Source organism: Oncorhynchus tshawytscha, linkage group LG09, assembly GCF_018296145.1.
Source record: "Oncorhynchus tshawytscha isolate Ot180627B linkage group LG09, Otsh_v2.0, whole genome shotgun sequence".
NCBI lineage: Eukaryota > Metazoa > Chordata > Actinopteri > Salmoniformes > Salmonidae > Oncorhynchus > Oncorhynchus tshawytscha.
Genome location: NC_056437.1, coordinates 37,569,811 through 37,595,469, shown reverse-complemented (window position 1 = coordinate 37,595,469; position 25,659 = coordinate 37,569,811). Strand labels below are relative to the sequence as shown.

The following is a 25,659-nucleotide window of genomic DNA, read 5'->3' as shown; positions in this document are numbered from 1 at the left end:
TTTAATTTTGGATTGGAGATGCAAAATGTGAGTCTGGAAGGAGAGTTTACAGTCTAACCCAGACACATATTCTAAGTCAGAACCGTTCAGAGTAGTGATGCGATCGGTTGAAGAGCATGCATTTAGTTTTACTTGCATTTAAGAGCAGTTGGCCACGGAAGGAGAGTTGTATGGCATTGAAGCTCGTCTGGAGGTTAGTTAACAGTGTCCAAAGAAGGGCCAGAAGTATACAGAATGGTGTCATCTGCGTAGAGGTGGATCAGAGAATCACCAGCAGCAAGAGCGACATCATTGATGTATACAGAATTGAACCCTGTGGCACCCCCATTGAGACTGCCAGAGGTCCAGACAACAGGCCCTCCAATTTGACACACTGAACTCTGTCTCAGAAGTAGTTGGTGAACCAGGCGAGGCAGTCATTTGAGAAACCAAGGCTGTTGAGTCTGCCGATAAGAATGTGGTGATTGACAGAGTAGAAAGCCTTGGTCAGGTTGATGAATACGGCTGCACAGTATTGTCTTTTATCGATGGCGGATATGATATCGTTTAGGACCTTGAGCGTGACTGAGGTGCACCCATGACCAGCTTGGAAACCAGATTGCATAGCAGAGAAGGTACAGAGAAGGCAAAGCTCCACAGTGGAGATTGGAGTATCTGTCCATAGGACCACTTTAAGCCCAACTTCACAGAGTTGGGCTTTACAGAAGAGTGTTAAGGAAAAAAAACAATCCTTAAAGAAAAAAATCTGCAAACATTTGGTGTTCGCCAAAAGGCATGTGGGAGACTCCCCAAACATATGTAAGAAGGTACTCTGGTCAGATGAGACTAAAATTGATCTTTTTGGCCATCAAGGAAAACGCCATGTCTGGCATAAACCCAACACCTCTCATCACCCTGAGAACACCACCACCATGCTGTGGGGATGTTTTTCCATCGGCAGGGACTGGGAAACTGGTCAGAATTTAAGGATGTCGCTAAATACAGGGAAATTATTGAGGGAAACTGTTTCAGACTTCCAGAGATTTGAGACTGGGACGGAGATTCACCTTCCAGCACCTCCCTAAGCATACTGCTAAAGCAACACTCGAGTGGATTAAGGGGAAACATTAAAATGTCTTGGAATGGCCTAGTCAAAGCCCAGAATCTAATTGTGTGTGTGTGTATGTGGGGGAGGGGGGGGGGTAGTATTTATGCACGCCCAAGTTCTTTTTTTTATGTCTCATTTCTTGTTCGTTTCACAATAAAAAAAAACATTTTGCATCAACAAAGCAGTAGGCATAATGTGTAAATCAAATGATACAAGCCCCCCCCCCAAAAAAATCTATTTTAATTCCTGGTTGTAAGGCAACTAAATAGGAAGAATGCCAAGGGGTGTGAATTATTTTGCAAGCCACTGTATAGGGAAGCCCCAATAGCCAAAATACAACTAATAGCACTGCCTTGAGGAATACCATTGTCAACTCCATAGGCATCACATAAATCCTATTTTAACTTGAAGAGCATTTTAAATGAGGCCAAAACCCAGTTATCTCCCACCAATACAACATTGCAGCAACACATGGCAACAGCACATGATAGCAGCCCAAAACCTGGTACAAACATTACTGTGGAGAGACAAGAGCACAAAGGGCATGAAGGTAGAGACAAACGAATCAGCCACAACTGTCAGGAAGTGTCCATGATTGAGTATTTGAATGAAGGGATTGAGATAAAACTGTCCAGTTTGAGTGTTTGTTGCAGCTCGTTCCAGTCGCTAGCTGCAGTGAACTGAAAAGACGAGCGACCCAGGGATCTTTGTGCTTTCGGGACATTTAACAGAATGTGACTGGCAGAACAGGTGTTGTATGTGGAGGATGAGGGCTGCAGTAGATATCCCAGGGGGGACTGAGGCCTAAGAGGGTTTTTATAAATAAGCATCAAGCAGTGGGTCTTGCGACAGGTCTACAGAGATGGACCAGTTTACAGAGTAGTATAGAGTGCAGTGATGTATCCTATAAGGAGCATTGGTGGCAAATTTGATGGCCGAATGGAAAAGAACATCTAGCTGCTCGAGAGCACCCTTACCTGCCGACCTATAAATTACGTTGTCATAATCTAGCATGGGTATGCTGGTCATCTGAATCAGGGTTCGTTTGGCAGCTAGGGTGAAAGTGTGATGAGGAAACCAAGTCTAGATTTAACCTTAGCCTGTAGCTTTGATATGTGCTGAGAGAATGACAGTGTACCGTCTAGCCATACCCCCAAGTACTTGTATGAGGTGACTACCTCAAGCTCTAAACCTTCAGAGGTAGTAATCACACCTGTGGGGAGAGCGGCATTCTTCTTACCAAACCACATGACCTGTGGGACGGTTGGAGATTGAATATTTAAACAATGTTGCAGATGTCAGAGAGACAGTTGTTGAAAACGCTGTTGAAATCTAAATGTTAGTCTACAAGAAATGTGAGAATGTCAAGATGCTTTTTATAGTGGAGATTAAGTTAACTTTCCTGCCTGGGTTGACAGTGGATTGCGCAATTGGATAGAACAGAGTAAATAGGCATTTTACCGTCAGATTTAGCAGGTGGTAATTTGTGGAATAGACACCGGCTGGAATGCGTTTAACCAATTAGCATTAAGGATTAGACCCGCCCGTTGTATAAACAAAGTTCACATGCTGCACATGTTATAGTTAGTGAGCATAGAACTATACTACACTGAGCAGTGGCTATGCAGTTGATATTGCCTACAGTGGATGTAGAAATTTATATTATCAGAATAAATAGATCTAAATGCAGAAAGATGAACAGAGTGCAAGTGCAGTTATTTTGTGTACAGTTCAGAGATGGCTTGATGTGCAAAAGAATGCATAGTCCTATAGACTGTGCCACATTGCTGTTTGAGGGCCACAGCACGGAGACTGTTCAGGTGGTTGGTTGGTTTTGGTCATGATTGACCTGAACCGCCCGCCAGAGGTTCAGCAAAAATCTTTCCTGCATGCTTCCATGCCCTGGAGTTGTGCAGTACCGCGATAGAGGCAGCTGATGCACTCTGGCCACCAATGCATGCCCACACACACAACCATTTTCACCATAGTTTTTGCTATATGATAATTAACTATACAATCAAACATTTAAAACAAACAGGGTCGCATCCATAGATACAGAACAAAGACTGAACGACTCTGGCCACCGAACCAATAAAATGAGCGACCAGCCACGTTGGGTAGCAACCCTCGATTTCTTTCGGGACAATCTTTTGGAAGGATTAAATTAATCAAAGCGTTAATGAAAATGTCAATCATTATTTATATATGTTGCTAACCCATTGTAGAAAAGTGATAATGCCCTCAAAGCTGGTGTTTGTGCCAATATCCTCCAAACACCTTCTCAGGCATTATCACTTAAGTTAATGCAGTCTGCATGGTCTCTAAAACATCCTATCACCAGCAGCACCATATTACCTAATAATTCTGAGTGTGTGTGTAAATGTACTGGGAATAAAGGTGAGTCTGATGAGTGAGCATTCCCTGGCTATACATCTCATGGCTGTATCTGTATCAGACATGGGGTGAAAACATTTACCGAGCAACAGCACCCTCAGTTACATATTGGTCAGGCAATTACGGCATGTCAGAAATGTTTCCTCCGACACATTGGTGCGGCTGGCTTCCGGGTTAAGATGTGTCAAGAAGCAGTGTGGCCGGGCTGGGTTTCGGAGGACACAGGGCTCTCGACCTTCGCATCTCCCAAGTCCTTATGGGAGTTGAAGCGATGGGACAAGACTAACTACCAATTGGATACCACAAAATTGGTGAGAAAGGAGGGTGGGGGAAAAGTCAGTAGTGACAGGACATGCATCCAAGCCTGAACCTCAGAATCACGTAGAATGACATCCGTAAATACACTGAACATTGACAAATAACATGAAAGTATTTTCAGATAAAGACTAAACATTGAGCAGGTATTGTCCATAAAGTTCTTGACTCTTACTTTCCTGATTCCATTTGACAAGTGTAGACCCTTCCATGTGAAAAGGTACATGAAAGGGGACACAGTGTGCTTAAGTAAAATAATCAGTCAACGTTTTTAGTTTAAATTTAATGTATATTATAGGCAATGCCAGCGCGGTAACAAGCTGAAAATGTGGGTATCCATCTGTACAACCAGAATGTTTATAGGGATATCTGGGTTAAGGGTTGTGTGGTTGACTGTGGTCTATCTCCACAGAGGAAAAGGGAGCAGCCTCAGTCCATTATTCTTCTACCTCCCTCCATGGTTTAGGCTGGACCTTGCCGACTGGAGACAGATTCCATGTGATGCCGGTTTGTGTCAGTACCTGAAAACGAGGAGACTGAGAATCAAAAAACACAGCTGATGTGTGTATATAGCAAGTGAATGAATACTCAAGTGAGGATTTCTGTATAAGCACTTTGTGACAACTGCTGATGTAAAAAGGGCTTTATAAATACATTTGATGTTGATGCATAGCTTTTGGGGAAGGAATAATACACACAAGACTATACAAATGTATACATTGTTCTATACCACAAGGTGTTATACAAGAAATGTGCACAAAGAGATTAAAACGTACAAATCCCCAGACAGACACACAAAACGCGAATCCTCCGATCATCAGGCCGGTGCCATACTTGGCATGGAATTCGGGGGAGTGGGTCGAACTGAGCCTCACTTGACGGGCACCTTGTCCTGCTTTGAATATATAAAACAAAATATAGCTGCATTGTTTGCGCAGGGAACAACATCCACAGAATGAGTGATTATCATTGTTGAGGAGGTTATGAGCCCTTGGTTATACTGTTTAACACAGGCGTAAAACAATTAACAGGGTTATGGAACGCAAATGTTAGCACACAGGACTTATCGTATCCAAAGAGTCGTGAGATGGAATGTCAATGTGACTTCTCCACTGACTATCACATTGTCATGTTGGATCTGTAGTATCTGACTTTCACGTATGTATTTGTATGCTAAACTGGTGCAATACCCAACCTAACGCCTGGCTTTGGGGAGGAGGTAACGAGAGTCTAGCTAACTAGCTAGGAGGGAAGTTGACATTGGAAATGACCGTCTCATTGTTCCCCTCACTGCCTGCAAGTTAAGCTAACAATGACAAAGTTACAGAATAAAAACAGACATGACAAATCAAGGTAATGTTTTTGTAAAAAGATTTAAGTAAACAGCATGCCATCTAGTAGCGCTAGCTTGGCTGCTACATTCACGCAGTCAAAATTACAAGCGCTAAAGACTTGGTAACGTTAGGTAGGCTAGCTTAAGACAGCTACTGTTAGCCATGTTGCTAAGCACAGTCACACAATAATTGCTCGTTTACAGAAATGTTCAAACGAACACAAGATGAAGGAATCAGATTTCTATAACTTTAAACGACGTCTTACCGGAGACGTTCAGCGCTGCTTTAACAAACCGAAACATGTTGGCTCGACTTGAGGTTTGTGGATACCCTTGAAGAACAAAATGGAAGAACGTTGGCTACAAATACCGGAAACTATTTAAAAAGGACTTTACGCTCATGCGCATAACTAACGCTAACTGACATGAGCGTTTTTTTTTTTTTTTATGTTTTACTGTATGTTTTACTGTTGGTGCGTAATGCACTATGTTGTAAATAAACATTCAACCATCTAGAATAATAATGCATAAAATAATAATTCACTGAAATTATTGCTGGCTTGAAATCTGAAATACCATTATTTTCCCAATTTTCACATCAGTGTCAGGATGGCCGAGTGGTCTAAGGCGCCAGACTCAAGGATCATCTCCTTCCGTATGAACGGGAATTCTGGTCTCCGAATGGAGGCGTGGGTTCAAATCCCACTTCTGACATACGTTTTGTCACATTTTATATCATACAGGTTCTGTAATTACGTGATAAAATGTTTTACACACTGTAGAGAACCCGGACATTGTGATGAGTAAATACAGTGGTTTAAAATACTTAAGTAAAAATACTTTAAAGTACTACTTAAGCAGCTTTTTGGGGAATCTGTACTTTACTATTTATATTTTTGACTACTTTTACTTTTACTTCACTACATTCCTGAAGAAAGTAATGTATCTTTTACTCAACAAAAAAAATCGTGACACCCAATGATTACTTATAGTCCATTCGGAAAGTATTCAGATCCCATGACTTTTCCCACATTTTGTTACTTTTCTATAATGAATTAAATAAATACATAGTCATCAATCTACACACAATACCCCATAATGACAGGGTGAAAACAGTTTTTTTTTTGGCAAATGTATTAAAAATAAAAAGCAGAAATACCTTATTTACATAAGTATTCAAACCTTTTACTATGAGACTTGAAATTGAGCTCAGGTGCATCCTGTTTCCATTGATCATCCTTGAGATGACAACTTGATTTGAGCTGTCCACGTTTGGTATATTAGGATAGATAAACAACAATTATTCAATATAACAAAGTTAACAGATTTGAACAAAGATAAACGAAACAGAGAGGAAATCTGGTGGAGGTGGTTGAGCAACACTGGGCTGTGACTGGAGCAGAGATGGAAGGAAAGGTAGGAAGGTTAGGAGTTGAGGAGGATGGGATGTAGTGGTGGAGTGGAAAAAGGTAGAGGTACAGTAAGTGTAAAGGTTAAGAAAAAGAAGCCTGAGGAGCCTTTGCAGGTCTTGTCAGAGGAGAGCAGTGATGAGGGAGGTAAGAATCATGGTGGAGTCACGGCGGTGATTCTGACCGCGTTGGCTAGGGATTTGGAGAGTAAAGTTGGAGAGGTTGACTGCTAAAGTTCTTCATGATGGAAGTTTGGTGGTGGTGGTGTGTATCAATGCTAAATAGTATAAGGCACTCAAACTCAAGCACTAAACTTTGAGGATCTGTTATTGCCAAGTCACTGTCAACTGCATTTATTTTCAGCAAACTTAACATGTATAAATATTTGTATGAACATAAGATTAAACAATTTAGACATAAAATGAATAAGTTCCACAGACATGTGACTAACAGAAATGGAATAATGTGTCCCTGAACAAAGGGGGGTCAAAATCAAAGGAACAGTCCGTATCTGGTGTGGCCACCAGCTGCATTAAGTACTGCACCTCCTCATCATGGACTGTACCAGATTTGCCAATTCTTGCTGTGAGATGTTACCCCAGTCTTCCACCAAGGCACCTGCGAGTTCCCGGAAATTTCTGGGGGGAATGGCCCTAGCCCTCACCCTCCGATCCAACAGGTCCCAGACGTGCTCAATGGGATTGAGACCCGGGCTCTTCGCTGGCCATGGCAGAACACTGACATTCTTGTCTTGCAGGAAATCACACACAGAATGAGCAGTATGGCTGGTGGTATTGTCATGCTGGAGGGTCATGTCAGGATGAGCTTGCAGGAAGGGTACCACATGAGGGAGGAGGATGTCTTCCCTGTAACGCACAACGTTGAGATTGCCTGCAATAACAACAAGCTCAGTCCGATGATGCTGTGACACACTGCCCCAGACCATGACGGACCCTCTGCCTCCAAATTGATCCATCTCCAGAATACAGGCCTCAGTGTAATGCTCATTCGTTCGACGATACTTTTTGCCAGTCCTGTCTGGTCCAGCAACGGTGGTTTTGTGCCCATAGGCGACGTTGTTTCCGGTGATGTCTGGTGAGGACCTGCCTTACAACAGGCCTACAAGCCCTCAGTCCAGCCTCTCTCAGCCTATTGTGGACAGTCTGAGCACTGATGGAGGGATTGTGCGTTCCTGGTGCGTTGAGCGTTCCTTCACGCAGATGAGCAGGGATCCTGGGCATCTTTCTTTTGGGGGTTTTCAGAGTCAGTAGAAAGGTCTCTTTAGTGTCCTAAGTTTTAATAACTGTGACCTTAATTGCCTACTGTCTGTAAGCTGTTAGTGTCTTAATGACTGTCCACAGACTCATGTTCATTAATTGTTTATGGGTCATTGAACAAGCATGGGAAATGGTGTTGAAACCCTTTACAATGAATATCTGTCTTGTCATTTGGATTTTTACAAATTATTTTTGAAAGACAGGGTCCTGAAAAGGGATGTTTCTTTTTTTGCTGAGTTTGTGCGAGCATATGTTCCGAAACCATTGAATTGCTATAAATGTTTGCCCAAAGGTTTGGGCATGTGGTGTGAGGAGATGAACGAAGTGTGGGGAAGAACATGTATGTGGAGATGGGGTTCAGTTAAAGTACTGTAGTGGCACCCATAGTGTAGTGTATGGGGGTTGTTCAGTGATGAAAAGACAGGTTGAAGTGCAGCAGGTGAGGAGTGAGCGTAACATCTCGTATTCAGAAGCAATGAAGGTAGTTTACACAGAAACAATCGAGGCACCTAGAAGAGCAGGTATTCCAGGGCAGATTGAGATGCAGGTTGGGTGTGATGGAGGGAGCAGAATGGGGGAGAACACAAGACTGGACATGAGGAAGTGTGTTACATTTGTGACATCAGCAATCAATTGCACAGAAATTACAATCGAGGACTAAGAAGATAAAGATATCTTGGGATTACAGGACTGACATGGGAAAATGTACAGGATGACCTCAATAAGATTGAGAATCAGTCCAGCCTGTGACGTGGTGAGGTTGGGCGCAGAGAAAAGACCAGATGAGAGAAGAGACCAGATGAGAGAAGAGACCAGATGAGTAATCAGTGGTTAAGGATTAACATAATACTTTACTGAGAAACAGTAGCCGCAGGATCACAGTGCACTTGAAAAACAACAAACACTAAGTATTGACAACCATACACAGGAAATGACCGCACATGGTAAATAATTCAAGCTTCTTCAAAGAGCAACAGAAAACACACCACTTTTAACAGGGAAATCATAATGAGTAAATAGGACACACCTAAGTGCCGTTAATGTCTCTAGGACGGTCTCTGACACCCTCTGGTGACAGGTGGAACCATGACACAGTCAGGAAACATGTATTGGTTAATTTGCATTATGGTGTTAATCCTTTAATGGAATGCCAGACGTTTGATGGCTAATGGGCAAGAGTTCAAGCAGTTTCTTGAGGAGTTACCAGCCAAACCTGATGTGATGCGTCTCCAGGAGACATGGCTAAAACCTACTCTAGATTTTGTATTACTAGGTTATGTTGCAGTCCATAGAGATAGGGTGGCAACGTGAGGAGGAGGGTGTGCTACCTTTATAAAGCGGGAGATCCCATATAGGTGTGTGGGAGAGGGTGTGGAGCAGGAGTATGTTGTGGTAGAGGTGTGGTTGCCAGGGGGAATATGGTAATAGTGAACCTTTACAACTTGTGTAAGAGACTAGATTTGCTGGCCCTTGGGAATGTAGAAGGTCAAGATAGGAGACGGGTAATGTGGTGTGGGGATTTTAATGCTCATAGTACACTATGGGGAGGGTCACGGACTGATGTAAACGGACAAGTGTTGGAGGAACTACTGGATGAGAAAGGGCTTGTGAGTCTTAATGACGGCCGGGGAACCAGGATTTACCCAATAACTGGAAATTAATCTGCTCTGGATCTTACTCTGATCTCAAGTTCAATGGCAGGCGGAGGTAGATTCCTCCAATACCTCCCAACTACAGTGGGTAGTGATCACTATCCTATCATTTGTACTGTAGGAATGAGGGTGGAGGTTTCAGTAGGAAATGGATTGAGGAGATGGATTTTTGGGAAAGCGGAGTGGCGTCAGTTTCAGGAGTTGAGTGAACAGGAGCTGTCTCAGGTCAATGATGGAATAAGGTGATTCCTATGGGTACAGGGGAGAAAGAGTAACGCAGTCCCATGGTGAAGAGTGTAGGAACAGGGCTTTCAGAATGTTGAAAAGGTCCCATAATTACCAGCACCTGATTCAATATAAACAAGCACAAGCAGTATTAAGGAGGATCATTAGGACAGCTAAGAGGGAGTGTGGGCGCCGATTCTATGGAAACATCGGCAGGACCACTCCTGCGGGAGAAGTATGGGGGATTATTAAGAGGATGTGTGGGGTCAGAAGAGATTGGGATCTCCCTGTGCTGAAAAATGGGGAGATTGTTGCAGTGAGAGATGCTGAGAAGGCAGCGATGTTAGCCCAGGCATTTGTGAAGGTGCACAGCTCAAATAATCTGACAGAAGAGGGGCAACGTGGGAGAGATGGGTCAGAGGAGAACATCCGGGGGTTGTGGATCAGAAAGAGATGGTGGGGGATACATTGAACGGCCCTTTTACGTTGGCTGAGATGAAGAGAGCATTAGCTAAAGCTGGGGTAACATCTCCTCGGGAAGGATGAGATGTGTTACATCATGATGGCTCATCTCAGTGACATTGCAATGGGGAAAGTATTGGGCCTTTTCAATAAGGGGTGGCAGGAAGGGAAACTGCCTGGAAGTTGGAAGCAGGCGGTAGAGGTACCAATACATAAACCTGGGAAAAACCCCAATACTCCTTCAAGCTGTAGGCCAATAGTGTTGACATCTCACGTATGTAAACTTATGGAAAGGATGATAATGGAAAGGCTGACTTACTTTCTGGAGAGGAGAGGACTAATGTCACCTGATCAAAGTGGGTTCAGGAAAGTCAGGGGAATGATGGATCCTGTACTGTGACTTGAGTCAGTCATACGTAAGGCACAGGCAAATGAGGTGGTGGTGGTAGCCGTTTTCTTTCATGTAGAGAAGGCTTATGATATGATGTGGAAGGAAGGCCTCCCTATCAAGCTGGATAACATGGGGGTTGGAGGAAGGGTTTTAACTGGATAAAGGATTTTCTTTTTGGTCGATCAATACAAGAGAAGGTGGGGGGCTCTATGTCAGAAGGCTATGAGGTATATAATGGTACCCCCCAAGGAGGTGTCATTAGTTCTTTGTTGTTCTCCATTATGAGTGACAATGTATTCTCTCAGGTGAGACCTGATATTGGGAGGTCATTATTTGTGGATGATGGAGCGCTGTGGAAGAGAGGGAGAAATATTACCCATACAGCCATAAGAGTTCAAGAAGCGATTTGTGAAGTTGAGCAGTGGTCCCTCAGGTGGGGCTTAAAGGTTTTCAGTTGAGAAAACACAGATTGTGTTTTTTTTTCTAGAAGGAAGGTTGGGGAGGAAATATACTTGAAGTTGTATAGAAGGAATCAGGAGAGGGTGGGAGTGTTTAGGTTCCTGGGGGTCAGGTTTGACACTCGAATGACATGGGCGGAGCATATTAACAGAGGAGTTGTCAATAGAATTAAAATATTGAATGTGATGCGTTGCTTGTCAAGAATGGAGTGGGGAACAGATAGAATTGCATTGAAAATGATTAATTAATAATTTTGCACACCCAATTTTTCAGTTTTTGATTTGTTAAAAAAGTTTGAAATATCCAATAAATGTCGTTCCACTTCATGATTGTGTCCCACTTGTTGTTGATTCTTCACAAAAAAATACAGTTTTATATCTTTATGTTTGAAGCCTGAAATGTGGCAAAAGGTCGCAAAGTTCAAGGGGGCCGAATACTTTCGCAAGGCACTGTACCTGTATAAGATTCAGGAAAAGGTGGGGGCAGGGAAGTCCTCAGGCCGAGAGAGAAGGGAGGAAAGGGTATTCACAAGGCTGAGACTGGGACACACAAAGCTAAATAGTACATTGAAAGTGGTGGGGAAACATCTGACTGGGAGGTGTGATCTGTGATCATTGTCAGGAGATGGAGACAGTGGAGGATATTCTACTTCAGTTCCAGAAATATGTGAGAGAAAGGGAGCGATTGTTATTAGATTTGAGGAGTAATAGGGTTGAAGAGCCAGGATTATGTGAACTGCTGGGGAAATCTTCAGGGGATGTAGTATTTAATTATGGAGACCTTCACTGTCTCTGGTCCACACTCCAGTCCAGTTGGTGGCGGTAATGCACCTTAACGTTGGTTGCCAACCAATATATAAAATCCACAAGAAGTTTATGTTAGAGCAAAAACCAAGCCATTAGGTTGAAGGAATTGTGTCGAGGCACAGATCTGGGGAAGGGTACCAAAAAATGTCTGCAGCTTTGAAGGTCCCCAAGAACACAGTGGCCTCCATCGTTCTTAAATGGACGAAGTTTGGAACCACCAAGACTCGTCCTAGAGCTGGCCGCCCGGCCAAACTGAGCAATTGGGGGAGAAGGGCCTTAGTCGGGGAGGTGACCAAGAACCCAATGGTCACTCTGACAGAGCTCCAGAGTTCCTCTGTGGAAATGGGATAAACTTCCAGGACAACTATCTCTGCAAAACTCCATCAATCAGGCCTTTATGGTAGTGGCCAGACGGAAGCCTCTCCTAATTAAAAGGCACATGACAGCCCCCTTGGAGTCAGAACATGAGAAACAAGATTGTCTGGTCTGATGAAACCAAGATGCAACTCCTTACGGTGAAGCATGGTGGTGGCAGCATCATGCTGTGTGGATGTTTTTCAGCCGCAGGGACTGGGAGATTAGTTAGGATTGAAGGAAAGATGAGTGCAGCAAAGTACAGAGAGATCCTTGATGAAAACCTGCTCCAGAGAACTCAGGACATCAGACTGGGGATCAAACATGATCGAACATCTCTGGAGAGACCTGAAAATAGTTGTGCAGCTACGCTCCCCGTCCAACCTGACAAAGCTTGAGAGGATTTGCAGAGAATAATGGGAGAAGCTCCCCAAATACAGGTGTGCCAAGCTTGTAGCGTCATACCCAAGAAGACTTGAGGCTGTAATCGCTGCAAAAGGTGCTTCAACAAAGTACTGAGTCAAGATTCTAAATACTTATGTAAATGTGATATTTTTTTATACATATGCTTAAATGTCAAAATGTGTTTTTGCTTTGTCATTATGGGATATTGTGTGCAGATTGAGAGGGAAAATCAATTTCAGAACAAGGTTGTAACGTAACAAAATGTGGAAAAAGTCAAGGGGTCTGAATACTTTCCGAATGCACTGTAAATATATTTAAAACCAAACACTTTTCGACTTTTACTCAAGTAGTATTTTACTGGATGATATTCACTTTTACTTTAGTAATTTCCTATTAAAGGTATCTTCACTTTTACTCAAGTATGACAATTGGAAAATACTTTCTCCACCACTGAGTAAATACTGTTCAGAATTATAGACTAAAAAACACCTATTATTTCAGGTGGGCACACAATGCACACAATCATGCCCATCATCAATCCAGAGCTTTGTCACTAGTGTGTCCTGAATATATCATGCTCAGACCCAACATTCATAAACACACATCAACAAAAAACACTGACAAACACCATATACAGGTTGATTAAACATTTGGGTAGATTTATTTATCATATCAAAATATCAGTGTCATGATCACACAAACTAGGACATTCCTTTGTAATGCATTTTGTAGAGTGTTTCCTGTGTTTACCAGTATTTGAGTCCAGATTCTGGCCAATTCCAGGGAGTATTTGCCATGGCATACATAATTGGTACAGGAAGCACCTTAGTTCACTCAACATTTTTTATATTTTGTGCTACAGTATAAACATCCTAAAACATACTTCATCCAGTGCAAGCCCTACACTAGCAGTGTGTGGAATTATCAGACCAATTGTGTTATTATTACAAAGTTATGCTGAAAGTGAATGCTAGAGTGAGTATATCAAGCATGATCTTCTCTAACGCATATGAGAAACTAACTGCAGTTCAGTCAGACCGAGTATGTGATATTTAGCTATGCTTAGTGATGGATAACTCAGATTTTTTTTAATAGATACTCTAACACCAGAGCCAAAAAACAAACAAAATATTTCTGATGGAATGTTATCTGCTTGAGTTGAAAATCTGTGGTCATCTCATGATTACAAAAATGAAATATGTTCATCTCAAGCTACAGTAATAGATCTTCCATCAGCATCTACATGACAACTAATAGTACCTATATAACTTTACAAAGACACCACAGAATTCAAGAATTATTCAAACCTTAACCAAAAATCCACTAGATTTTGGTAAATTAAGGTCTGTAGCATTTGAAATTAGCATAAGAGGCGATGGTCCATGAAAATGTGATAATACAAAAACCATACAGGAGAAAGCATTGCGTTCAATTGCAGCAACACAAGGCAATATCCATCACATTATCCTGAAAAAATTAAGGCATCTGAATTTCCCTTGTGTACTTGAGTTCTAGTCCTTCTTTTTGTCCTTGACCTCCTCGTCATCTGTGTACTCGGTAGGTTCTTCTCCAGCTTTCAGAAGTTTGCCGACGTAGTCATACTTTTCTGTGAAAGACAGGAAGAAGAAGAAAATTACATCGAGTCCTTCGCCAGACACAACATCAGAGCCATTATCAAGGACATGGTAATCACTGGGTGGAGATCAGCCTTGGCCCAGAAAGACTCCCATGTGTGGTTTTAAATTCACAGCACTACTCAATGGTATGTAGATAAAAGTGTATCAAAAAGATTCATTTTGATGCAAAGTACTATTACATTATGCCCTGGCATGGCACTATACTATTGCTTGTGCGAACTCTTCTGTCGTTGCCAAGCCATTCAACTGAGGAACACAGAGGAGTTGACTAAAGCACAAAAAGACTGGATCACACAAACACTAGCTATGCCCTGAGGCACAATACAGAAATGGATTTTAAACACCCATCATTCTAAGCCATCAAAACTGTTCGGGGGCATGAAGAACTTGCACTGGGCTATCATTGTAAATAAGAATTTGTTCTTAACTGACTTGCCTAGTTAAATAAAAACATTTTGTTTTTAAAGACTGTTGAGTGGTGTGTGTGATGTTCACTACAAGAGGTTCATTCCGCTTGAGGTAGAAGTAGAAAACACAGTATCAGAATTTAAACCAGTGTTTTGTAGCAACTTCTATCAACTCCTGCATAAACTCACGAGTGAACTGGGTCTCCCATTCGTTGAGGCTCTCTTGCTGCATGGCGTTGAGGTCCGAGAGGTCGTCGTGGGTGTCTTTCAGGGCCTCCTTCTCCAGACAAAATGTGGCCAGGCCCCTGGAGGCATCTTTACCAGCAAACACTCCATAGGGACCCTCTGGAAACCATCACACAGACATAAAGTTTGATTTGAAATTCAGCCAAGTATTTTATGAACTAAAATGTGATTGTGAATAGACAGGTTCTAATAAACTATCAGTGTGTATACATTGGCCGATGACTACCATTTTCTGAAAGTATGCAGTTTTATAGTGTAAATTAAATTCCACAAGCTCTCCAACAGACATAGTTGACTGTATTCTATGACAGCTTCAGAGATAGCTCCAACAGTAACCCATTTTTTTTATAGATGTTGAGGCTGACAGAAGGGACAGTCTGAATCTGTGACATGAGAACTAGCATTGCTCTCTAATAGGCCTCAACAAGCCTAACTTTGTGCAACCATCTGGTCTGGCTGAATTTCATTTTAAACCTTTGTGCAAGGCATTCACCTGTGTCAAACTATTTATTTTAAAATGGAATGAAGGCAACTGAAACACAACATCATAAACGAGGAGCAGCAATAAGGGACATAGACTATAATAGACTGAAAATACTGCAATTTATACATATTTTCAGAGAGGGCGTTCCTCAGGAGGGGTTGCGTGACAGTGCAGGATCAATCAACTCGGTGAGAGGTTACATGCCAACTAGACTGACCACGTCACTAGCAGCTCGCGTGTTGTGAAATTCAAACCTGAGCAAATGATTCATGAATAAGAGAGAGGGGGAGTGGCGTTTTAGAATGGTCGCAGTTACAATGTAACAACTTAGTAATATACACACATACATATAATTAACACATTTAGTAATACAATCGAAAGACCAGCAAGCCACTTGGCTACAGTTGCGCCAACCATTATTCTAGGCGGAAATAGCCAAGTCCTTGCTCGACGGACAGCACATGAAAACAAACGTATTTTACCTGGCCCGTAGAATTTCTTTCCTCTGGTTACATCGAACACCTTAAAATTGACAGCCATGAGAATTCTTGGATTTTGCAGCCCATCGTACGGTTGCAGCTCCGTTAACGTGAAATCCCTTTTCTTGAGTTTAGGCAGAGGTTCCTCGACCTCGCCCATATCTGCAGGTTTGTCTCCGCGGAAGATTTTGTACAAAAGAAATATACAGAGGCCAAGCAGACTCAAATTCAACGGGGAAGTAAAAATTTCTTGCAAAATTCCTGGATAAATTTCCTCACCTCCCTCTGTATCAGCCATGTTTGTTTCTCTATGCTTGGTTGGGACTGTACTGGGACATGAGGCTTTTCGAGGGTGGGATCAATGCACCAATCACAGAGACCAAAAACCACTGTTATGCAGTTTTAACCAATGGGCTTCGTGTTGGAACTGTAGTTTTGAGAAATGTATTACTTAAGAAATAATACCTGCGAACCCGGGAATTAACTCACGAGTCCCAACACAAACCATGATCTAATTAACTATGTACCATATGGACAAATAAGCAGAATGTTTTTATGTAGGCCTACTAATAGCAGAAACTCATTGCACATCGAACGTTGCGACAATGGATGTTCTGATTCCCGGCAGGACACAGCCCTTGGGAGGAGTTGTCACACGATAGATAATACCTGTGTTCGGGGGCATTCTTGCATTTATACACCGTTTTTGCCATTACAAAAAAAGATTGCCGTTTTGAAACTGCAGTAAAAGTGCAGTATCTGCAGTCGACTGTGATATTTTGGACGCGATATTTTGGACGCTGCAGAATAACTACAGTGTAGTTATTCTGCAATTACTGCGTCCTAGTTATTCTGCAATTACTGCGTCCAAAATACTTCACTCTAACTGCCGTTATACTGAAAAATTACTGTAGTAAAAAACTGTTATTTTGGACGCAGTATTTACAACATAATGCAGTTAGACTGCACTTTAACTGCATTGTACTACAGTTATACTGCTCTCTGACTGCAGTCTTTTTTCGTAAGGGTGGTAGAAAACTCAGCCTGCACTATTTTAAAAGAGTGCTGGTCGTTAGTTATTTTCTCATGTTTTGAGCCAGTCCTTAATTCTAATCATTATATTCAATCGACTTTGCTATTCTAAACTAATAATTGACATGTAGCTAGCTAGTTCAATGATGATGAGAGACAGGAACTACAATAAATAATGATCAATGGGCTTTGTGTTGGAACTGTAGTTTTGAGAAATGTACGACATCAATTTGATGCATATTTCACATATTCATCTATTTTATATAAAATGTTCAAAGCATAAATACATTCAAATCAGAATTTTGGGAGCAACTCATATGACCGTAATTGATTGAAGAATGATCATCTTGCCTGGTGAGTTGGGCATGTTTTTTAAATATTTTTTTATATCAAACAACATTTAACTGTAATTAAAATGATTTGAACCATTTTGTGTTAAAAAAGGGGGACTTTGAATACGACGTCATCGTAATGGTGATTAATGACATCACATCCTGTATATTTATTTATTTATTTAACCTTTATTTCTTCTGTAGAATGTCTCTCCTCTAAGTAGTTCCCCATAACAAAGCCTCTTGCAAGCTAACGAATGAGGCTGAGCCTGCCAGAAATGCATGTCGAGTAAGATTTGCCATACGGCATAGCAATGTCATAGACAATATACAGTACGTGTTAGGGATCTTTCTGTTGCTTGTCATTTTAGTTTGTAGTACAATTGACGTTGCGTAAGCTGACAACAACAAGAGCAACCTCGAGTGGCTCAAACACTGGCTAGCCAGCTAGTTAGATAGCTAACTTTAACTGTAACGAAATGTTCACATAAGAGCTAGCTATTACATTTAGTTTAGTATAATCCGACTCGGTTCTCATTCTTCAATTTGAACACATTTAGCTGAGTTTGCCAAGCAGGTAAGTGTTTTGGTTTTAGAAAACGTTACCTAGCAAGTCATCATTAGCTAATGTAACGTTTGATGGCAAACGTTGGCTAGCTAGCTAATAGTACTATTGCAACTGTCAAGCTAGCTAGCGAACAGTTAATTCGCATTTTGTGTCATCTTTCAGGTCTGCTAATTGTGTGTACCATTTTGTTGATTGTTGACCTCTCTAACGTTATCGTATTGGTAACATTACGTGTATTTTAACTATCTAGCTACACACCCATGCCCATTTGAACTTCTTGGAAATTGTTGACAGGAGCCACAAATGTAATGACATGAAATGTATGCTGCTCCCTTGGAACAAATTCTGCTTTCGCAATGTATGATACAGTTGGCGCGTTCACATACTAGTCTGAACTAAGAAACTCGGAGATGTCCGACTGGCTAACTGGTTCAATGCGGCACGTGTATTATTCCAACCTGTTAGTAAATCGGAAATGTCAGTTTCCTAGTTCCGACTAGCAGATTAACCCGTCATTCTGTTGGTGCGGTGGGTGGCTGCCACCCATTAAATTGAGTGTCACTTCAAAAAAATGTTAAAGTTATTTTCAATTGGAGATTACATTAGGGACCAAGCTTGAACAGACAGTTTGATACCACATTTTACCACAGTTTTGTTTCTTCACGCAGCATGGGTTTACAGGCCCAACTTAATCTTACTAGCTACTTGCTGCTGAATAAAATACGAATTGTATTGTCTCTCTTTTTGTTGCACAGCTTTTCAGCATCCTGGTCTACCACTCTCCTGCTCCTGCTCCTCCTCTCCTATCTCATCTTGGTCCTGTGCAGTATGACAATGCGTGTGGATGCCAAAGTAGTTATGCTTGGAAAGGAGAGTGTAGGTAAGACCAGCCTTGTAGAGAGATATGTCCACCATCGCTTTCTCGTCGGCCCCTACCAGAACGTGAGTATCAGTTAATTTCCTAGGACAGTGTGTGATTCCAACTGGATGTGTGGGATGCTCTCTCTGCTTGTGTGTGAAGATTCTTTCTCAATATTTGACTTGCTACATTTTTTTTCTTGCAATCTGTCTTTCTTCAATAGACTATTGGGGCTGCATTCGTTGCCAAACCAATCCAGGTGGGAGACAAGGTGGTTACCCTGGGAATATGGGTGAGTGACAATGACTGATGTCATCCTACGTAAAATACAATGGCAAATACATTTGCATGAGTCTCTATACGCTTTATGGCACTGTCTGGTGAATTATAATCCCTGGAAAATAAATGAATGAATCCATCGTAGCTTGATATGGGGTAGCTACTGGCTATGTGTGGATCACTATAAGTGATTCCTTCTCTGCAACCCAGGACACGGCTGGATCAGAGCGCTACGAGGCTATGAGTAGAATCTACTACAGAGGAGCCAGGGCTGCCATTGTCTGCTATGGTAAATCCTAATCCCCATGGAATGACACTGTCAGTAGCACTCTGTCTAGGTTTATTATTGTTTACTTTTTTGTCATTGTCTACGTTTTATTTTTATTTTGCTACTATGGAGTTCTTATATCCAAAATGTTTCATTGAGGAAATTCTTGTTGAGAGCAATTAACGTCTCTGCATGTTGTGAATTGTGCTCACGTGTCCTGCACTCATATAACCCTCATTGGGGGAATTTTCATGGTTTGGAAAATATCTGATGAGGCATTTACCACAGTTGATGACTCAATTTGTTCTGTTTCTTTTTTGGTTGTAGCTGGTTCTGTTTTTAGTGTGGTTTTTATGGGCTGATTTACATTGCAACAGTACTATCTAGTAATAGTAATACAGAATATTCTAGGTTGAATATACTTTTATAACTATGAAAACATATCATGTTTTAGTCAAGTTTTGTGTTTTCATTGATCTTTATTTGTGTGACTTTCCCTCCTGTAGATTTAACAGACACCAGCAGTTTCCAGCGAGCTAAATTCTGGGTGAAGGAGGTGCAAAACTGTGAAGAGGTTAGAGACCCTTTTATAAAAACACAACTCACTTTCCATGATGGGTATTGCCCTGTAAATTATCCTATGTAACTGCTCACAATTTCCTCTATGACCTCCATTGAAGCACTGCAAGATATACCTGTGTGGCACAAAGGTTGACCTGATTGAGAGTGACCGGGGCCTGCGGCAAGTAGACTACCATGACGTTCAGGACTTTGCTGATGGTAAATTGCTATGATAATCATCATCACTAACTCACACTTAATCATGGAGTCTGAGTGTCTTACCAGACATCAATCAATCAAATCTATTTATAAAGCCCTTTTTACACCGGCAGATTAGTATAAGGACTGGCTGTTTTAGAGTAGTTTATGTTTATTCTTTCAACATTCTCATCTACAGAGATTGGGGCTCAGCATTTTGAAACATCCAGTAAAACAGGCAACAACGTGGGTAAGTGACACCTCATATGGTCAGTTCATTTCAAATCTAGTGTATAGTCTCATAAAACTATTTCCCAAAAATATGAATTGCAGCAGTAGACTCATATTCTCTTTTAACCACATTCCAGATGAGCTGTTCCAAAAAGTTGCAGAGGACTTTAATAGCATCTCCTTCCAATTCATGACCGGTGAGACTTTGGCTCTCTTCTTAGATATTGCTTCTATAGTTTAGCTGTCAGTGTACATTTAGTCTGCAATGGTAGTATTACTGTCATGAATTATCATTCTCAATCTCTACTGTGGTGAATTATTGCTCTCCTGAATAGGTCTGGTTGATACAACTCTGCTCTCTCTTTACAGAAGAGACAGGTATTGACTTGGGTCAGAAGAAGGACTCTTATTTCTATTCCTGCTGCCACAATTAAACCTTTACTGGTAGACAGCAGTCACTTGCCCTAAAACCAACCTGGAAATGTTGGAAGGATGCTAGACATCCCACCTGGAGCCTGTTAATTTAAAATCAGAGAAAGAAAGAGAGGAGTTCAAGCAGTACTGTGTTTTTTTGATAGCTTTTTTCAGTTGTGCCATAGAAGGCTCAATGCTCACTGCATTTAAAGGAGTGCTCATAATGATTGGACTTCCCCTCTCTCAGGACAAAATACCTGCCAAGGGGGATATCGGAATGAAGCAGACAAGAAAATAGCACTTCAACCCCACTTTTAAAAAAGCCTTGTTTTCCTTAGTGTCTATCAACTCACCTTAATGCCGCTACACACTTCATGCAAACAGAGCCACGGAGCATCGCATACGATCCATTCCCAAATTTTTGCCAAACAAATATACGTAGAACTATGTGTGACAATTACTCTGTCGCTGCGTTTATGTAGTTGGATAGAGGTGTATAGGGCCATTTAGGGCCAGTTCAAAGTTTACTGGGGCGGGGGGGGGTTAGAGTGTCCAACTCGAGGTGTCAGGAAAAATAATGTACGACCACAAATAACAATAACTGTGTTTATAAATGTGGATATCGACTTCGCCACTTCAGCATGGTTTTGTGGCACAGTCGATGCACTACGATCAGAGCCGGCTGCAGACAATGCTCAGCTAGCTAGAAATCTAATTTCAATGCACCACACAACCCATAAGCAAAGCATACCCATTTCAGGCGCTTCAAGTTCATGGTTTGTGTTTTCAACACTACAATGAAATATACTGTCAATCTCGACAAACAGAAAATAGGCCTAGATCCTGCCCTACCTTGCAGGCCTACCCAGTATCGAAGGCTTGGCTTGGCAGTCTCCAAATGTCATTACACTTTTTGGTGTTAAAAATATGTCTCTTTCCATTCATCAAATGGCTGCTGCACAGTTTGGATGCTGGAATTACATTTAGGACGAACGTGCGCTGGTAGCCTACTTTTGATTAAAACATTGTGACTGGTTGTGTTTATGCCACACATAAAATTCAATACATTTTAAGAAGTTAAATGACAAATATTTAGGCTACATTGAAGCGTTAGGTTCTAGGTGCGTGAGAAATAGCCGCTGGGATGGATCTCTTGAGGCAGAGCACACGTTAAGCTTTTCTGAATAATGGCCTGCTGGGAGCATATGTGGCCACATTTTTATTATAGAATGACTTGGGAGAATGATGATCCGCAACAGACAATGCATATCAGTATCAGAACTTAAAATACAGCCAAACTGGCCTGCTACTCTGCCTTTCTATACCTTATTAACAGGCGAGTAGACCCACAAGTGATCCAAATGGAATGAAACATTCAAATCACAGGGCTTTTGCACCATTATTTAAATAACATTTTCACTGCAGTTTATAGCCTAGAGTTGAATTTTGTACTTGAAAACAATAATGTAATATCTCATTGCATTGTGGTGTTATAGGCTAGTCTATGTAGGATAATTGAAACATAATTGTCCCAGAACCAGATGACTAGGGGAGCTTTTTGAGTTGCGTGTCTCATTTCTTCACAGTTCTTTCATGTGCAATGACCCACCTGGCCTTTTTGCTGATAGTGAAAATTGGTGCAACTTTGAATGATTTTATCTGTGGTATGATGCTAGTTAGCCTATTGTAGATCTGGACAAATGATCCACCTAGCGCTATTGTCACTATGAATGGTGGATAGAAGGCAGGATAGACTGGTATACTATACTGACCTGTGGTATAGTAAAAGGTAGCTCACGGAAAAGCATAGTGCATAAGAGAATTACCAAAGCAACTTGATATAAGGGAGGCGCATGCAAGCGGATGAGGACATTTGTCTTGGATGGAAGAAATTATATAGTAAAACCTGCAAAGGGACGAATGTAAACCAGGGAAACAACACACTACCCTCCCCTGTGCCCAATAAAAACAACCCTCCCAAAAGCAAAAATAAAGAAAAAACGTTAGACGACACCCCTATTTTGGACCACCGCACCCCAGTAAATCTCAAACCTTCCCTTATGTAAATGAATTATGCCAATGACATGTATAGCTTTTATCCCATAATCAAATGCCTTGAGTGAGTGTGCTTTTTAAGTACTTGATTTCAATGACCATACTGTGGGTTTTGGGGCTTTAAACTATAGACTATTTTCATTGTCTACTCTAGGTTGCAATGGACTTGCCATACTATGTACCTGCACATTTATTGTCATGTAACATATATTTTTCTGTTGTCATAAGCTCTCATACAGTTGAACGTATATGGAATGCACCAACACAGGAAAAAGTTTATGGGTAAATGTTGTAATAAGAGAGTTACGTCGCCATGGCTAAAAGTACTAGATAATGCCATTGCAAAAAGAAACCCTATATACAGACAGCTATGTGTAGCTAATGTATTTAATATCCAGCAAGTCACTAACTTAATGTTTTACAGACACCTCATCAAACCGTGGCTGACCATTGTCGTTACTTCACACACAATGGGAAGTTTAAACTTTCTGTGAATGTATTGTTAATGTTTACACTTTGAGACACCTTTGACCTTTTGAGACAGTCTAGTTAATGGCTGATTTTTACTAGATTTTACCAATGTGTGTTCAAATTAGCTTAGTTAGAACTACTATTGAATTTGAGTGCAAAGATAAATGAGAGGAAATACTGAAACCTCACTGAGGTTTTTTCTCAGTCCCACTGAAGTTGTGCATGTAGGAGACTAGTAGTAAGCAGCAGCAATGGGCCCACAGGCTGGTTTTCCCTTGAGTAATGAATCACATATCCATCATTAGCGGTGTATAGCAGGCTCCATTATTGTTTACACATGCAGCATCTTCTATGTTGTCACTCCCCAAGGGCGCAGACCTGGTGCCTGAGAAAGAGGGATAGTTCACATATTTCATTTTCTGAATGGTTTACAGGACTCTTATTAGAAGGTGCAATGTGTACAAGCATGAAGCCAGAGGTTGTTTGCAGTCCCACATGTGTCTGAGGCCTTGTAGATAACATGCATATATTTCCAACACTACAGGTCCACAGAGTCTGCTGATATGATCATTCATTGTGTGGACTCCAGTGACTGTGTTTTCTAGCATGTTGTAAATTGGAAAAATAAAGATTCCATTTCTGCAAGTCTCTTTGTTAGTGTGTCTGTGTGACACTTACAGTACATTAGCCTGGTCAACCAGACTGACCGCTGCACGCAATATTGTTTAACTCCACTATATCATATACAGTTCAAGTCGGAAGTGTACATACACTTAGGTTGGAGTCATTAAAACTCATTTTTCAACCACTCCAGAAATGTATTGTTAACAAACTATAGTTTTGGCAAGGCGGTTAGGACATCTACTTTGTGCATGACACAAGTAATTTTTCCAACAATTGTTTACAGACAGATTATTTCACTTATAATTCACTGTATCACAATTCCAGTGGGTCAGAAGTTTACATACACTAAGTTGACTGTGCCTTTAAACAGCTGGGAAAATTCCAGAAAATGATGTTATGGGCTTTATAAGCTTCTGATAGGCTACTTGACATAATTTGAGTCAATTGGAGGTGTACCTGTGGATGTATTTCAAGGCCTACCTTAAAATTCAGTGCCTCTTTGCTTGACATCATGGGAAAATCAAGAGAAATCAGCCAAGATCTCAAAAAAAGAATTGTAGACCTCTGCAAGTCTGGTCCATCCTTGGGAGCAATTTCCAAACACCTGAAGGTACCACGTTCATCTGTACAAACAATAGTACGCAAGTATAAACACCATGGGACCACGCAGCCGTCATACCACTCAGGAAGGAGACAGGTTCTGTCTTCTAGGAGATGAACAACAGCAAAGGACCTTGTGAAGATGCTGGAGGAAACAGGTATAAAAGTATCTATATCCACAGTAAAACAAGTCTTATATCGACATAACCTGAAAGGCCGCTCAGCACGGAAGAAGCCACTGCTACAAAACCGCCATAAAAAAGCCAGACTACGGTTTGCAAATGCACATGGGGACAAAGATCGTACTTTTTGGAGAAATGTCCTCTGGTCTGATGAAACAAAAATAGAACTGTTTGGCCATAATGACCATCGTTATGTTTGGAGAAAAAAGGGCGATGCTTGCAAGCCGAAGAAAACCATCCCAACCATGAAGCACGGGGGTGGCAGCATCATGTTGTGGGGGTGCTTTGCTGCAGGAGGGACTGGTGCACTTCACAAAATAGATGGCATCATGAGGTAGGAAAATTATGTGGATATATTTAAGCAACATCTCAAGACATCAGTCAGGTAGCAGTGCCTTTAAAGTTAAAGCTTGGTCGCAAATGGGTCTTCCAAAAGGACATTGACCCCAAGCATACTTCCAAAGTTGTGGCAAAATGGCTTAAGGACAACAAAGTCAAGGTATTAGTGGCCTTTCACAAAGCCCTGACCTCAATCCTATAGAAAAATTGTGGGCAGAACTGAAAAAGCGTGTGCGAGCAAGGAGGCCTACAAACCTGACTCAGTTACACCAGCTCTGTCAGGAGGAATGGACCAAAATTTACCCAACTTATTGTGGGAAGCTTGTGGAAGGCTACCCAAAACATTTGACCCAAGTTAAACAATTTAAAGGCACTGCTACCAAATACTAATTGAGTGTATGTAAACGTCTGACCCACTGGGAATGTGATGAAATAAATAACATATTAAATAAATCATTATTTACTATTATTCAGACATGTCACATTCTTAAAATAAAGTTGTGATCCTAACTGACCTAAAACAGGGAATTTTTTACCAGGATTAAATGTCAGGAATTATGAAAAACTGAGTTTAAATGTATTTGGCTAAGGTCTATGAAAACTTCCAAGCAACATGTGAGGTGAAACAGGGGTGAGCACAGCGGTCAGTTTTATTAACAAGGCTAACAGTACACTGAGCTAAAACTAAAAACAACTGCCAGTTGCTATAACATAAGCACCTCTAATGTGGATTATTATCTACCCCAGCCCAATGCAATCATTTGTTAATTGTTATTACAGTAAGATTGCTTTTAACTTAAAATGTACCTTCTGAAAAATAACAA

At 41.3% G+C, this 25,659-nt stretch overlaps 3 protein-coding genes and 1 non-coding gene across 4 annotated transcripts; 2 read left to right on the top strand and 2 right to left on the bottom strand.

The window, feature by feature from the left end:
* Positions 1 to 4,233: 4,233 nt before the first annotated feature.
* LOC112257912 (cytochrome c oxidase subunit 7B, mitochondrial) lies at positions 4,234 to 5,520 on the bottom strand. The gene is made up of 3 exons (XM_024431846.2): positions 5,396 to 5,520; positions 4,573 to 4,691; positions 4,234 to 4,317 (listed from the first exon to the last, which is right to left on the bottom strand). The coding sequence occupies exons 1-3, from the start codon at positions 5,430 to 5,432 to the stop codon at positions 4,234 to 4,236; spliced, it is 240 nt and encodes a 79-aa protein (XP_024287614.1). The 5' UTR covers positions 5,433 to 5,520.
* A 212-nt stretch (positions 5,521 to 5,732) lies between these two features.
* On the top strand, positions 5,733 to 5,843 carry trnal-caa. The gene is made up of 2 exons: positions 5,733 to 5,770; positions 5,798 to 5,843. It is a non-coding gene; the product is annotated as a tRNA-Leu (tRNA).
* A 7,358-nt stretch (positions 5,844 to 13,201) lies between these two features.
* Positions 13,202 to 16,160, bottom strand: LOC112257911 (membrane-associated progesterone receptor component 1). The gene is made up of 3 exons (XM_024431845.2): positions 15,826 to 16,160; positions 14,803 to 14,958; positions 13,202 to 14,175 (listed from the first exon to the last, which is right to left on the bottom strand). Exons 1-3 carry the CDS (start codon positions 16,118 to 16,120, stop codon positions 14,081 to 14,083), a joined length of 546 nt encoding a protein of 181 aa, XP_024287613.1. The 5' UTR covers positions 16,121 to 16,160; the 3' UTR covers positions 13,202 to 14,080.
* A 1,206-nt stretch (positions 16,161 to 17,366) lies between these two features.
* LOC112257910 (ras-related protein Rab-24) lies at positions 17,367 to 23,735 on the top strand. The gene is made up of 9 exons (XM_024431844.2): positions 17,367 to 17,763; positions 18,510 to 18,696; positions 18,837 to 18,905; positions 19,103 to 19,181; positions 19,667 to 19,734; positions 19,841 to 19,940; positions 20,119 to 20,169; positions 20,288 to 20,347; positions 20,520 to 23,735. The coding sequence occupies exons 2-9, from the start codon at positions 18,583 to 18,585 to the stop codon at positions 20,582 to 20,584; spliced, it is 606 nt and encodes a 201-aa protein (XP_024287612.1). The 5' UTR covers positions 17,367 to 17,763; positions 18,510 to 18,582; the 3' UTR covers positions 20,585 to 23,735.
* Positions 23,736 to 25,659: the final 1,924 nt, after the last annotated feature.